Genomic DNA, 15,338 nt, shown 5'->3' with positions numbered 1-15,338 from the left:
TATAGAGAGCTTGGGGTCTGAGACATAGAATTTGTCTGCACTGGTAATGTATTGCAAAAAATAGAGTGTGTATATCCCAGGTACTCTGCTCTAAGTGCATCCTTAGTATGCTTTGGAATGTGTTAGCTTTTTCCTCTCCAGGAACAGACTGCACAGCACCCTCCAGCTAAATTACACCGAAAGTGTTTGCTGAGCTGGCAGGGATAGCTACTGTCCTGTCAGTTTGTGTCAATGCATTTAGCATTAATTAACTTCCTTGTGTCAACAGGTCTCAAATGTTTATAACTTACAGGAAGAATACTGCGGGTCCAGAAGTCTCCTCCCAGTTTGAGGAGGAAGGAAAAAAACAGCTTGGATCTGTTATTTGCCACTTGCCACCATGACGTCAGCTCGGGGCTGAACTCGCTACCTGTAGCTGGGACCTTAAATAAGCTGACGCTGGAAGAGAAAAGCACTTCATCTCAGGTTTAGCGAGGAGAAGCAGCAGCAGCAGAGGCAGCAATGGGACGCTGTATGTTCTTCACTGTGCTGCTTTGCCTGATGGTGAGCCTTTCAGTAGGTAAGAAACACTATCTTCTGTTTTGGGATTTGTCTGAGCAGCTATTCTATTGCAGTGAATGGATTACTCAGTGCTTTTAGAAACTGCTGAGAGTCTGAAGTCAGTGGCCACGCAGCATTCAGCACATCTAGACTTTGATTAATTAGTGATGAAAAACGTTACTGCAAGAAAACAGTTTTCCTTGTTCACGAAACAATGCAAAAGCACTGGGGCTTGTGATTAACCTAATTCAGCCTATTCCACGAGCAGTTTTCAGGACTTGCACACTAAACCCAGGTAATTCAAGCTCTATTACAGTCATCACAAAAGATGTGACTGTTCCAGCCCAGCACCCAGGAAAAGGAGTGCTGCCACTGCCCTTCCGGACAGAATCTCCTTAAACAATCAGTCTGGAAAGCAGCACTGCTTGAACTGGCTCTCAGAGCATTAATTCCCCTCCTATTGAAGCTAATTAACAAGAACTTCACCACCAGCTCGGATGGCAGAGGGTTGCCCTGTGGTCTATTCAAAGACAGAGTAGGAATCATTCCATAGGCTGCTTAATTGTTTTTCTAACACTGTAACAATTTTGGTGGTTACAGGTCAGTTTATCTGATTTTCAGTGACAGATCAAGTGTAGCAGGGGAGTTTGTAAAAGTAAAAGTAGCTGTAGGAGGAGTTTGGTGGCAACTTGAAGCTGTGAAAGGACAGGAAATCCCATTTACTTCAGGGACAATTAAACAGAGATATGACCCAAATTAAGACTTTCACTGATGCTGCCAAGATTGCATCAGATGGGGACAGATGGCAGTGAGTCTGTTACCTACTGCGAGTGAATATATATTTTTTCAGCAACATCTACAACATACTACAATCAGATTTATAAGTTATAAGCATAAAAGACTTCAAGTTTGGCAGTTGGTTGGTTTTCTGTTTGGAGAACAACAGTAAGACTGAAAGATCTTGTCCTAAAAAGTACCAAAGGCAATGGGAGCCTTCCATTGACTTGTGTAGATTTTGCCTAAGGTTATCCATGCGCAGAAACCTATCTCATTTTATGCAAACACTGTAAAAGCTTTGTATGATGTGTCCATTTGCAGAGTATTCACAAAGGCCTAGTCTGCTTGATAGCCAGATGTCTGCTATTTCATAAAATGAATCTTAAGATCTATTCCTTATGTCCATGGTAAATGCCTGAATTTATGACACATCCTGTTTCCTGGTGCAGAAGGTTGGGGCTGGGCAGATAGGGCCATTAAAGAGCCACCTTTGCTTACGTTACCTCTGCCAAGCCCAAGTGCAATTCATGTGCTCTGCAGTCACACAGATGTGATTCTTCCTGAGTCCAAAGGGTACTCCTCGAGGGCTGTTGGCCAGCCTGTACAAAGCTAAATGTTGTTGACTAAAGACATTAGTGATGTAACATTGATTTTGAGAAGGAATTTTAGAACAGTGCTCCAAACTCTTAGCCTGTGGACAGAATCATGGTTATAGCCAAAAACTCCATTACTTGACATTGACTAGGAAACAAATCTCTGCCTGCAGGACTGAGAAACCACTACTGGATTACTTTAGACCTTGCCTTTTTGATGAGCCTTTTCCAAGCTAGTATTATTGATGAGAAGAAAAAGGCTTATTAAATTTGCTTCTCTTTTGGATTTTTGAAACCTTGCAAAAGCATTTGAAGAGAGAATTTAGTGTTATTTGCAATATTGTGTTTAATATACGATCTATAAGAGTTTGCTAGTGCCAAGAGTGTTAGCCACAAGTATATGAGACTTCCAGCTCATGCTGTTCAGATTAAATTATGAATGTGACGTTAACTCAGATTAAATGCATTTATTAAGTAACAAAGACTGAAGTTAGGTCATGTGATCCAAACTGTTCATTGCTACCACAAATTTAGCAGAAATCCTGTTGTATTAGTTGCTTTCTTTACTGTCAACACAAGACAGACAAACAAGGAAGAAAAAAAATGACAAAAAAATAATGCATAATATTATTACTACATAGTAGTGCAGTCCTGGAAAAAGGATCTTCATTACACTGATGATAATTTGGCAGAATTTGCCTTATATGAACAGAAATACACTACTTTCAATATGCACCTTAATTTGTTTAAGCAGAGGAAATTGCTTTGAAAGAGTCCATAAAGAATTTTTAATGATGCTCAAGAAAGCATCTCCCACAGTTTCAAAATACCTATCTATCATGCAGTGAATGTAATATTTGTGGATTTAGGTGAGATCCAGAACAGGATCCAGAGAATGCTAGCCATCCAGAACCTGCATGGAGCAAGTGGGGGGAACATTCCTTTGGTGACACATCTGTGCTGGTAATTGAGCCAGCTATGGACACCAAGTATGAGCTTGGGGGAATGGCATGTGCTTCTGGGGAGGATGCTCAAGCCTGGGATATGGGCATGTCAGCCTGAAGAGCTATCAGTGCTATGGACAGTACAAATACAGGACTAGTCTACGATAGATCCCATACATATCCCTTCCTCATCTAATTCGAGGTTCTTGGGAACACACAGTGGATCCCCAAGGGTTTCCTTCCACACAACACTAAGCATGGCTACCAGGTCTCTTCTTTTCCCTTCCTCAGCTCCCACAACTACAACAACTGGTAGCAGTACTACCATCACTACAGTACTAACAACAGGTAAGGATGGGAAAGCCCACTGGTACACCCTTAGGAGGGTGTTACTCTGTTCCTGGCATTGCACAGAGAGAACCTGTGGTAAAAGCTTAGTGAAGAATTGCAGGCAGTTTTGCTGTGGCTCCTTGGAGCAAGGCAGCAAGGCACTGCAGGGCTGCCCAGGGCTGGTTGACTGGGCCACGCACAGGTCTGCTCCTTATCTAATCTGAGATTGCACTGAAAACAAAATGGTTCCTCAAGAGATTTCCTGTCTGCAACACAAAGTTTTGCTGCCATGTCTCTCTCCTTCTTCAGGAAACATATCTACAACAACAGTCAACACTACTGACACCGCTTCTTCATCAGCAACGCCAGGTAATTATGAAAGGTCCCTTCATCAGCCCTTTAGGAGAGGGTTACTCCTTTCTAGGAACAGGTCACAGGCAGCACTGTGTCCCCCTGCCCAGAGGGCACGTCCTCGTCAGGAACTGCAGGGAATTGTTGTGGTTCCTTGGAGCATGGTCAGGGTAGGAGTAGGGACTTGTCCTCCCTGGTCCGACCCCAAGCCATATCTTTTTTGTACGTATGTGCAGATAGAGACACAGATGCTGCCGTGCTGCTACTACAGAGTAGTGCAGGGCAGGCCATCATGGGGAGCACAATCAGGGGCTGCTGGGTGTCCTTGCCAAGTCTGGCAGCTGGTACTGGCCATGCAGAACATGATGCACTTTGAAGGGGCAGAATCTCTGCTTTGGGTAGATGTGCATGTGCTGGTGACTGAGCCAGCTACGGCCAGTGAGTGCAGCTGAGCTTGAGGAAGTGCCATGTACTTCTGGGGAACATGCTCAAGACTGGACATTGGAGGGAAGAGAGAATGGGCGAGGAAGTCTGAAGAGACATCAGCACTGTGGAGAACCTATTGGCAGACTGCCATACAGTGACATGCACGGCCACTCCGTATCAGCCCATTGCCTGCTTGCGTACCCAGTGGCTCCCCAAGATCTGTGATCCCTGCAATCCTAATTAGTGATACTACATCTCTTCTTTTCCCTTCATCAGACAGCTCATCTACAACAACTGTGGAAACGTCTACCACATCTACAACAACACCAACACCAACAGGTAAGGATGGACAGTCCCTCCAGGAGCGCTTGATGAGAACTTTTTGTTGTGTTTTTCTGAGCAAGGAGCTCCAGAACCCACAGAGGCAGTGGTGTGTTGCCCTGCCTGGGTGCAGATGCCATTTCTCTACCTCCATGGGGAAGGTGTCAGGCTCATCCATCCCACCGGATGGTAGTTATCCCATCAGCTGCCCAGTACCTCAAAGGACTGTGGTTGTTGCAGAGACTCCCATCAGTAATCCAGGGAGGAAGACGTGCTCTCTCAGGGGTAGAGCGCGTGCAGGGAATGCACCACTGCTGGGCACCCTCATCCTGCTCTGTCAGACAGCTCTGACTGCTCAGAGCTGCCAGGTCAAATGTGGGGAGCTGTTCTACAGGGAGACACACGTGTGCCATGGAGGGGGACTGATGTGGCCAGTGAGTGCAGCTGAGTGGGATGGGGAGCAGTGCCTTTGTGGGGAAGGTGCCCGAGCTCCGGGATCTGTTGAAGGGAACCCAGACCCCATTGCAGTACAGAGGCAGCCGGACCAAGGCTTCCTTTCTGGCCCACTCTACCCCACATTGATGTCCTCCTTATTGAACCCGAGGTGCTCCTGAACACACAGTTGTGCCACAAGGGTTTCCTTCCACACAACACTAAGCATGGCTACCATGTCTCTTCTTTTCCCTTCCTCAGCTCCCACAACTACAACAACTGGTAGCAGTACTACCATCACTACAGTACTAACAACAGGTAAGGATGGGAAAGCCCACTGGTACACCCTTAGGAGGGTGTTACTCTGTTCCTGGCATTGCACAGAGAGAACCTGTGGTAAAAGCTTAGTGAAGAATTGCAGGCAGTTTTGCTGTGGCTCCTTGGAGCAAGGCAGCAAGGCACTGCAGGGCTGCCCAGGGCTGGTTGACTGGGCCACGCACAGGTCTGCTCCTTATCTAATCTGAGATTGCACTGAAAACAAAATGGTTCCTCAAGAGATTTCCTGTCTGCAACACAAAGTTTTGCTGCCATGTCTCTCTCCTTCTTCAGGAAACACATCTACAACAACAGACAACACTACTGACACCGCTTCTTCATCAGCAACGCCAGGTAATTATGAAAGGTCCCTTCATCAGCCCTTTAGGAGAGGGTTACTCCTTTCTAGGAACAGGTCACAGGCAGCACTGTGTCCCCCTGCCCAGAGGGCACGTCCTCGTCAGGAACTGCAGGGAATTGTTGTGGTTCCTTGGAGCATGGTCAGGGTAGGAGTAGGGACTTGTCCTCCCTGGTCCGACCCCAAGCCATATCTTTTTTGTACGTATGTGCAGATAGAGACACAGATGCTGCCGTGCTGCTACTACAGAGTAGTGCAGGGCAGGCCATCATGGGGAGCACAATCAGGGGCTGCTGGGTGTCCTTGCCAAGTCTGGCAGCTGGTACTGGCCATGCAGAACATGATGCACTTTGAAGGGGCAGAATCTCTGCTTTGGGTAGATGTGCATGTGCTGGTGACTGAGCCAGCTACGGCCAGTGAGTGCAGCTGAGCTTGAGGAAGTGCCATGTACTTCTGGGGAACATGCTCAAGACTGGACATTGGAGGGAAGAGAGAATGGGCGAGGAAGTCTGAAGAGACATCAGCACTGTGGAGAACCTATTGGCAGACTGCCATACAGTGACATGCACGGCCACTCCGTATCAGCCCATTGCCTGCTTGCGTACCCAGTGGCTCCCCAAGATCTGTGATCCCTGCAATCCTAATTAGTGATACTACATCTCTTCTTTTCCCTTCATCAGACAGCTCATCTACAACAACTGTGGAAACGTCTACCACATCTACAACAACACCAACAGGTAAGGATGGACAGTCCCTCCAGGAGCGCTTGATGAGAACTTTTTGTTGTGTTTTTCTGAGCAAGGAGCTCCAGAACCCACAGAGGCAGTGGTGTGTTGCCCTGCCTGGGTGCAGATGCCATTTCTCTACCTCCATGGGGAAGGTGTCAGGCTCATCCATCCCACCGGATGGTAGTTATCCCATCAGCTGCCCAGTACCTCAAAGGACTGTGGTTGTTGCAGAGACTCCCATCAGTAATCCAGGGAGGAAGACGTGCTCTCTCAGGGGTAGAGCGCGTGCAGGGAATGCACCACTGCTGGGCACCCTCATCCTGCTCTGTCAGACAGCTCTGACTGCTCAGAGCTGCCAGGTCAAATGTGGGGAGCTGTTCTACAGGGAGACACACGTGTGCCATGGAGGGGGACTGATGTGGCCAGTGAGTGCAGCTGAGTGGGATGGGGAGCAGTGCCTTTGTGGGGAAGGTGCCCGAGCTCCGGGATCTGTTGAAGGGAACCCAGACCCCATTGCAGTACAGAGGCAGCCGGACCAAGGCTTCCTTTCTGGCCCACTCTACCCCACATTGATGTCCTCCTTATTGAACCCGAGGTGCTCCTGAACACACAGTTGTGCCACAAGGGTTTCCTTCCACACAACACTAAGCATGGCTACCATGTCTCTTCTTTTCCCTTCCTCAGCTCCCACAACTACAACAACTGGCAGCAGTACTACCATCACTACAGTACTAACAACAGGTAAGGATGGGAAAGCCCACTGGTACACCCTTAGGAGGGTGTTACTCTGTTCCTGGCATTGCACAGAGAGAACCTGTGGTAAAAGCTTAGTGAAGAATTGCAGGCAGTTTTGCTGTGGCTCCTTGGAGCAAGGCAGCAAGGCACTGCAGGGCTGCCCAGGGCTGGTTGACTGGGCCACGCACAGGTCTGCTCCTTATCTAATCTGAGATTGCACTGAAAACAAAATGGTTCCTCAAGAGATTTCCTGTCTGCAACACAAAGTTTTGCTGCCATGTCTCTCTCCTTCTTCAGGAAACACATCTACAACAACAGACAACACTACTGACACCGCTTCTTCATCAGCAACGCCAGGTAATTATGAAAGGTCCCTTCATCAGCCCTTTAGGAGAGGGTTACTCCTTTCTAGGAACAGGTCACAGGCAGCACTGTGTCCCCCTGCCCAGAGGGCACGTCCTCGTCAGGAACTGCAGGGAATTGTTGTGGTTCCTTGGAGCATGGTCAGGGTAGGAGTAGGGACTTGTCCTCCCTGGTCCGACCCCAAGCCATATCTTTTTTGTACGTATGTGCAGATAGAGACACAGATGCTGCCGTGCTGCTACTACAGAGTAGTGCAGGGCAGGCCATCATGGGGAGCACAATCAGGGGCTGCTGGGTGTCCTTGCCAAGTCTGGCAGCTGGTACTGGCCATGCAGAACATGATGCACTTTGAAGGGGCAGAATCTCTGCTTTGGGTAGATATGCATGTGCTGGTGACTGAGCCAGCTACGGCCAGTGAGTGCAGCTGAGCTTGAGGAAGTGCCATGTACTTCTGGGGAACATGCTCAAGACTGGACATTGGAGGGAAGAGGAATGGGCGAGGAAGTCTGAAGAGACATCAGCACTGTGGAGAACCTATTGGCAGACTGCCATACAGTGACATGCACGGCCACTCCGTATCAGCCCATTGCCTGCTTGCGTACCCAGTGGCTCCCCAAGATCTGTGATCCCTGCAATCCTAATTAGTGATACTACATCTCTTCTTTTCCCTTCATCAGACAGCTCATCTACAACAACTGTGGAAACGTCTACCACATCTACAACAACACCAACACCAACAGGTAAGGATGGACAGTCCCTCCAGGAGCGCTTGATGAGAACTTTTTGTTGTGTTTTTCTGAGCAAGGAGCTCCAGAACCCACAGAGGCAGTGGTGTGTTGCCCTGCCTGGGTGCAGATGCCATTTCTCTACCTCCATGGGGAAGGTGTCAGGCTCATCCATCCCACCGGATGGTAGTTATCCCATCAGCTGCCCAGTACCTCAAAGGACTGTGGTTGTTGCAGAGACTCCCATCAGTAATCCAGGGAGGAAGACGTGCTCTCTCAGGGGTAGAGCGCGTGCAGGGAATGCACCACTGCTGGGCACCCTCATCCTGCTCTGTCAGACAGCTCTGACTGCTCAGAGCTGCCAGGTCAAATGTGGGGAGCTGTTCTACAGGGAGACACACGTGTGCCATGGAGGGGGACTGATGTGGCCAGTGAGTGCAGCTGAGTGGGATGGGGAGCAGTGCCTTTGTGGGGAAGGTGCCCGAGCTCCGGGATCTGTTGAAGGGAACCCAGACCCCATTGCAGTACAGAGGCAGCCGGACCAAGGCTTCCTTTCTGGCCCACTCTACCCCACATTGATGTCCTCCTTATTGAACCCGAGGTGCTCCTGAACACACAGTTGTGCCACAAGGGTTTCCTTCCACACAACACTAAGCATGGCTACCATGTCTCTTCTTTTCCCTTCCTCAGCTCCCACAACTGCAACAACTGGCAGCAGTACTACCATCACTACAGTACTAACAACAGGTAAGGATGGGAAAGCCCACTGGTACACCCTTAGGAGGGTGTTACACTGTTCCTGGCATTGCACAGAGAGAACCTGTGGTAAAAGCTTAGTGAAGAATTGCAGGCAGTTTTGCTGTGGCTCCTTGGAGCAAGGCAGCAAGGCACTGCAGGGCTGCCCAGGGCTGGTTGACTGGGCCACGCACAGGTCTGCTCCTTATCTAATCTGAGATTGCACTGAAAACAAAATGGTTCCTCAAGAGATTTCCTGTCTGCAACACAAAGTTTTGCTGCCATGTCTCTCTCCTTCTTCAGGAAACACATCTACAACAACAGACAACACTACTGACACCGCTTCTTCATCAGCAACGCCAGGTAATTATGAAAGGTCCCTTCATCAGCCCTTTAGGAGAGGGTTACTCCTTTCTAGGAACAGGTCACAGGCAGCACTGTGTCCCCCTGCCCAGAGGGCACGTCCTCGTCAGGAACTGCAGGGAATTGTTGTGGTTCCTTGGAGCATGGTCAGGGTAGGAGTAGGGACTTGTCCTCCCTGGTCCGACCCCAAGCCATATCTTTTTTGTACGTATGTGCAGATAGAGACACAGATGCTGCCGTGCTGCTACTACAGAGTAGTGCAGGGCAGGCCATCATGGGGAGCACAATCAGGGGCTGCTGGGTGTCCTTGCCAAGTCTGGCAGCTGGTACTGGCCATGCAGAACATGATGCACTTTGAAGGGGCAGAATCTCTGCTTTGGGTAGATGTGCATGTGCTGGTGACTGAGCCAGCTACGGCCAGTGAGTGCAGCTGAGCTTGAGGAAGTGCCATGTACTTCTGGGGAACATGCTCAAGACTGGACATTGGAGGGAAGAGAGAATGGGCGAGGAAGTCTGAAGAGACATCAGCACTGTGGAGAACCTATTGGCAGACTGCCATACAGTGACATGCACGGCCACTCCGTATCAGCCCATTGCCTGCTTGCGTACCCAGTGGCTCCCCAAGATCTGTGATCCCTGCAATCCTAATTAGTGATACTACATCTCTTCTTTTCCCTTCATCAGACAGCTCATCTACAACAACTGTGGAAACGTCTACCACATCTACACCAACACCAACAGGTAAGGATGGACAGTCCCTCCAGGAGCGCTTGATGAGAACTTTTTGTTGTGTTTTTCTGAGCAAGGAGCTCCAGAACCCACAGAGGCAGTGGTGTGTTGCCCTGCCTGGGTGCAGATGCCATTTCTCTACCTCCATGGGGAAGGTGTCAGGCTCATCCATCCCACCGGATGGTAGTTATCCCATCAGCTGCCCAGTACCTCAAAGGACTGTGGTTGTTGCAGAGACTCCCATCAGTAATCCAGGGAGGAAGACGTGCTCTCTCAGGGGTAGAGCGCGTGCAGGGAATGCACCACTGCTGGGCACCCTCATCCTGCTCTGTCAGACAGCTCTGACTGCTCAGAGCTGCCAGGTCAAATGTGGGGAGCTGTTCTACAGGGAGACACACGTGTGCCATGGAGGGGGACTGATGTGGCCAGTGAGTGCAGCTGAGTGGGATGGGGAGCAGTGCCTTTGTGGGGAAGGTGCCCGAGCTCCGGGATCTGTTGAAGGGAACCCAGACCCCATTGCAGTACAGAGGCAGCCGGACCAAGGCTTCCTTTCTGGCCCACTCTACCCCACATTGATGTCCTCCTTATTGAACCCGAGGTGCTCCTGAACACACAGTTGTGCCACAAGGGTTTCCTTCCACACAACACTAAGCATGGCTACCATGTCTCTTCTTTTCCCTTCCTCAGCTCCCACAACTGCAACAACTGGCAGCAGTACTACCATCACTACAGTACTAACAACAGGTAAGGATGGGAAAGCCCACTGGTACACCCTTAGGTGGGTGTTACTCTGTTCCTGGCATTGCACAGAGAGAACCTGTGGTAAAAGCTTAGTGAAGAATTGCAGGCAGTTTTGCTGTGGCTCCTTGGAGCAAGGCAGCAAGGCACTGCAGGGCTGCCCAGGGCTGGTTGACTGGGCCACGCACAGGTCTGCTCCTTATCTAATCTGAGATTGCACTGAAAACAAAATGGTTCCTCAAGAGATTTCCTGTCTGCAACACAAAGTTTTGCTGCCATGTCTCTCTCCTTCTTCAGGAAACACATCTACAACAACAGACAACACTACTGACACCGCTTCTTCATCAGCAACGCCAGGTAATTATGAAAGGTCCCTTCATCAGCCCTTTAGGAGAGGGTTACTCCTTTCTAGGAACAGGTCACAGGCAGCACTGTGTCCCCCTGCCCAGAGGGCACGTCCTCGTCAGGAACTGCAGGGAATTGTTGTGGTTCCTTGGAGCATGGTCAGGGTAGGAGTAGGGACTTGTCCTCCCTGGTCCGACCCCAAGCCATATCTTTTTTGTACGTATGTGCAGATAGAGACACAGATGCTGCCGTGCTGCTACTACAGAGTAGTGCAGGGCAGGCCATCATGGGGAGCACAATCAGGGGCTGCTGGGTGTCCTTGCCAAGTCTGGCAGCTGGTACTGGCCATGCAGAACATGATGCACTTTGAAGGGGCAGAATCTCTGCTTTGGGTAGATGTGCATGTGCTGGTGACTGAGCCAGCTACGGCCAGTGAGTGCAGCTGAGCTTGAGGAAGTGCCATGTACTTCTGGGGAACATGCTCAAGACTGGACATTGGAGGGAAGAGAGAATGGGCGAGGAAGTCTGAAGAGACATCAGCACTGTGGAGAACCTATTGGCAGACTGCCATACAGTGACATGCACGGCCACTCCGTGTCAGCCCATTGCCTGCTTGCGTACCCAGTGGCTCCCCAAGATCTGTGATCCCTGCAATCCTAATTAGTGATACTACATCTCTTCTTTTCCCTTCATCAGACAGCTCATCTACAACAACTGTGGAAACGTCTACCACATCTACACCAACACCAACAGGTAAGGATGGACAGTCCCTCCAGGAGCGCTTGATGAGAACTTTTTGTTGTGTTTTTCTGAGCAAGGAGCTCCAGAACCCACAGAGGCAGTGGTGTGTTGCCCTGCCTGGGTGCAGATGCCATTTCTCTACCTCCATGGGGAAGGTGTCAGGCTCATCCATCCCACCGGATGGTAGTTATCCCATCAGCTGCCCAGTACCTCAAAGGACTGTGGTTGTTGCAGAGACTCCCATCAGTAATCCAGGGAGGAAGACGTGCTCTCTCAGGGGTAGAGCGCGTGCAGGGAATGCACCACTGCTGGGCACCCTCATCCTGCTCTGTCAGACAGCTCTGACTGCTCAGAGCTGCCAGGTCAAATGTGGGGAGCTGTTCTACAGGGAGACACACGTGTGCCATGGAGGGGGACTGATGTGGCCAGTGAGTGCAGCTGAGTGGGATGGGGAGCAGTGCCTTTGTGGGGAAGGTGCCCGAGCTCCGGGATCTGTTGAAGGGAACCCAGACCCCATTGCAGTACAGAGGCAGCCGGACCAAGGCTTCCTTTCTGGCCCACTCTACCCCACATTGATGTCCTCCTTATTGAACCCGAGGTGCTCCTGAACACACAGTTGTGCCACAAGGGTTTCCTTCCACACAACACTAAGCATGGCTACCATGTCTCTTCTTTTCCCTTCCTCAGCTCCCACAACTGCAACAACTGGCAGCAGTACTACCATCACTACAGTACTAACAACAGGTAAGGATGGGAAAGCCCACTGGTACACCCTTAGGAGGGTGTTACACTGTTCCTGGCATTGCACAGAGAGAACCTGTGGTAAAAGCTTAGTGAAGAATTGCAGGCAGTTTTGCTGTGGCTCCTTGGAGCAAGGCAGCAAGGCACTGCAGGGCTGCCCAGGGCTGGTTGACTGGGCCACGCACAGGTCTGCTCCTTATCTAATCTGAGATTGCACTGAAAACAAAATGGTTCCTCAAGAGATTTCCTGTCTGCAACACAAAGTTTTGCTGCCATGTCTCTCTCCTTCTTCAGGAAACACATCTACAACAACAGACAACACTACTGACACCGCTTCTTCATCAGCAACGCCAGGTAATTATGAAAGGTCCCTTCATCAGCCCTTTAGGAGAGGGTTACTCCTTTCTAGGAACAGGTCACAGGCAGCACTGTGTCCCCCTGCCCAGAGGGCACGTCCTCGTCAGGAACTGCAGGGAATTGTTGTGGTTCCTTGGAGCATGGTCAGGGTAGGAGTAGGGACTTGTCCTCCCTGGTCCGACCCCAAGCCATATCTTTTTTGTACGTATGTGCAGATAGAGACACAGATGCTGCCGTGCTGCTACTACAGAGTAGTGCAGGGCAGGCCATCATGGGGAGCACAATCAGGGGCTGCTGGGTGTCCTTGCCAAGTCTGGCAGCTGGTACTGGCCATGCAGAACATGATGCACTTTGAAGGGGCAGAATCTCTGCTTTGGGTAGATGTGCATGTGCTGGTGACTGAGCCAGCTACGGCCAGTGAGTGCAGCTGAGCTTGAGGAAGTGCCATGTACTTCTGGGGAACATGCTCAAGACTGGACATTGGAGGGAAGAGAGAATGGGCGAGGAAGTCTGAAGAGACATCAGCACTGTGGAGAACCTATTGGCAGACTGCCATACAGTGACATGCACGGCCACTCCGTATCAGCCCATTGCCTGCTTGCGTACCCAGTGGCTCCCCAAGATCTGTGATCCCTGCAATCCTAATTAGTGATACTACATCTCTTCTTTTCCCTTCATCAGACAGCTCATCTACAACAACTGTGGAAACGTCTACCACATCTACACCAACACCAACAGGTAAGGATGGACAGTCCCTCCAGGAGCGCTTGATGAGAACTTTTTGTTGTGTTTTTCTGAGCAAGGAGCTCCAGAACCCACAGAGGCAGTGGTGTGTTGCCCTGCCTGGGTGCAGATGCCATTTCTCTACCTCCATGGGGAAGGTGTCAGGCTCATCCATCCCACCGGATGGTAGTTATCCCATCAGCTGCCCAGTACCTCAAAGGACTGTGGTTGTTGCAGAGACTCCCATCAGTAATCCAGGGAGGAAGACGTGCTCTCTCAGGGGTAGAGCGCGTGCAGGGAATGCACCACTGCTGGGCACCCTCATCCTGCTCTGTCAGACAGCTCTGACTGCTCAGAGCTGCCAGGTCAAATGTGGGGAGCTGTTCTACAGGGAGACACACGTGTGCCATGGAGGGGGACTGATGTGGCCAGTGAGTGCAGCTGAGTGGGATGGGGAGCAGTGCCTTTGTGGGGAAGGTGCCCGAGCTCCGGGATCTGTTGAAGGGAACCCAGACCCCATTGCAGTACAGAGGCAGCCGGACCAAGGCTTCCTTTCTGGCCCACTCTACCCCACATTGATGTCCTCCTTATTGAACCCGAGGTGCTCCTGAACACACAGTTGTGCCACAAGGGTTTCCTTCCACACAACACTAAGCATGGCTACCATGTCTCTTCTTTTCCCTTTCTCAGCTCCCACAACTGCAACAACTGGCAGCAGTACTACCATCACTACAGTACTAACAACAGGTAAGGATGGGAAAGCCCACTGGTACACCCTTAGGAGGGTGTTACTCTGTTCCTGGCATTGCACAGAGAGAACCTGTGGTAAAAGCTTAGTGAAGAATTGCAGGCAGTTTTGCTGTGGCTCCTTGGAGCAAGGCAGCAAGGCACTGCAGGGCTGCCCAGGGCTGGTTGACTGGGCCACGCACAGGTCTGCTCCTTATCTAATCTGAGATTGCACTGAAAACAAAAATGGTTCCTCAAGAGATTTCCTGTCTGCAACACAAAGTTTTGCTGCCATGTCTCTCTCCTTCTTCAGGAAACACATCTACAACAACAGACAACACTACTGACACCGCTTCTTCATCAGCAACGCCAGGTAATTATGAAAGGTCCCTTCATCAGCCCTTTAGGAGAGGGTTACTCCTTTCTAGGAACAGGTCACAGGCAGCACTGTGTCCCCCTGCCCAGAGGGCACGTCCTCGTCAGGAACTGCAGGGAATTGTTGTGGTTCCTTGGAGCATGGTCAGGGTAGGAGTAGGGACTTGTCCTCCCTGGTCCGACCCCAAGCCATATCTTTTTTGTACGTATGTGCAGATAGAGACACAGATGCTGCCGTGCTGCTACTACAGAGTAGTGCAGGGCAGGCCATCATGGGGAGCACAATCAGGGGCTGCTGGGTGTCCTTGCCAAGTCTGGCAGCTGGTACTGGCCATGCAGAACATGATGCACTTTGAAGGGGCAGAATCTCTGCTTTGGGTAGATATGCATGTGCTGGTGACTGAGCCAGCTACGGCCAGTGAGTGCAGCTGAGCTTGAGGAAGTGCCATGTACTTCTGGGGAACATGCTCAAGACTGGACATTGGAGGGAAGAGGGAATGGGCGAGGAAGTCTGAAGAGACATCAGCACTGTGGAGAACCTATTGGCAGACTGCCATACAGTGACATGCACGGCCACTCCGTATCAGCCCATTGCCTGCTTGCGTACCCAGTGGCTCCCCAAGATCTGTGATCCCTGCAATCCTAATTAGTGATACTACATCTCTTCTTTTCCCTTCATCAGACAGCTCATCTACAACAACTGTGGAAACGTCTACCACATCTACACCAACACCAACAGGTAAGGATGGACAGTCCCTCCAGGAGCGCTTGATGAGAACTTTTTGTTGTGTTTTTCTGAGCAAGGAGCTCCAGAACCCACAGAGGCA

At 50.5% G+C, this 15,338-nt stretch overlaps 1 protein-coding gene across 7 annotated transcripts in view; it reads left to right on the top strand.

Moving 5' to 3' along the window:
* Positions 1-396: 396 nt before the first annotated feature.
* The window catches only part of MUC13 (mucin 13, cell surface associated), a 28,142-nt gene continuing 13,200 nt past the window's right edge, over positions 397-15,338 (top strand). The window contains exons 1-22 of one of the 7 annotated variants that reach the window (XM_085227686.1): positions 459-559; positions 3,146-3,202; positions 3,494-3,553; positions 4,238-4,300; positions 4,976-5,032; positions 5,324-5,383; positions 6,068-6,124; positions 6,800-6,856; positions 7,148-7,207; positions 7,891-7,953; positions 8,629-8,685; positions 8,977-9,036; positions 9,721-9,777; positions 10,453-10,509; positions 10,801-10,860; positions 11,545-11,601; positions 12,277-12,333; positions 12,625-12,684; positions 13,369-13,425; positions 14,101-14,157; positions 14,450-14,509; positions 15,194-15,250. In XM_085227686.1, the coding sequence (XP_085083812.1) occupies positions 502-559; positions 3,146-3,202; positions 3,494-3,553; positions 4,238-4,300; positions 4,976-5,032; positions 5,324-5,383; positions 6,068-6,124; positions 6,800-6,856; positions 7,148-7,207; positions 7,891-7,953; positions 8,629-8,685; positions 8,977-9,036; positions 9,721-9,777; positions 10,453-10,509; positions 10,801-10,860; positions 11,545-11,601; positions 12,277-12,333; positions 12,625-12,684; positions 13,369-13,425; positions 14,101-14,157; positions 14,450-14,509; positions 15,194-15,250 (1,288 nt within the window). In that variant the 5' untranslated portion in view covers positions 459-501. Of the gene's footprint in view, positions 560-3,145; positions 3,203-3,493; positions 3,554-4,237; positions 4,301-4,975; positions 5,033-5,323; positions 5,384-6,067; positions 6,125-6,799; positions 6,857-7,147; positions 7,208-7,890; positions 7,954-8,628; positions 8,686-8,976; positions 9,037-9,720; positions 9,778-10,452; positions 10,510-10,800; positions 10,861-11,544; positions 11,602-12,276; positions 12,334-12,624; positions 12,685-13,368; positions 13,426-14,100; positions 14,158-14,449; positions 14,510-15,193; positions 15,251-15,338 lie in introns of all 7 variants that reach the window. The other 6 variants (XM_085227687.1, XM_085227689.1, XM_085227688.1 and 3 more) reach the window with 6 other exon arrangements.

The sequence above is a fragment of the Meleagris gallopavo genome, chromosome 7 (genome assembly GCF_905368555.1).
Source record: "Meleagris gallopavo chromosome 7, MGAL_WU_HG_1.1, whole genome shotgun sequence".
Lineage (NCBI taxonomy): Eukaryota > Metazoa > Chordata > Aves > Galliformes > Phasianidae > Meleagris > Meleagris gallopavo.
Note: the sequence above shows the minus strand (reverse complement) of the source record. Positions and strands in the feature narration are given on the sequence as shown.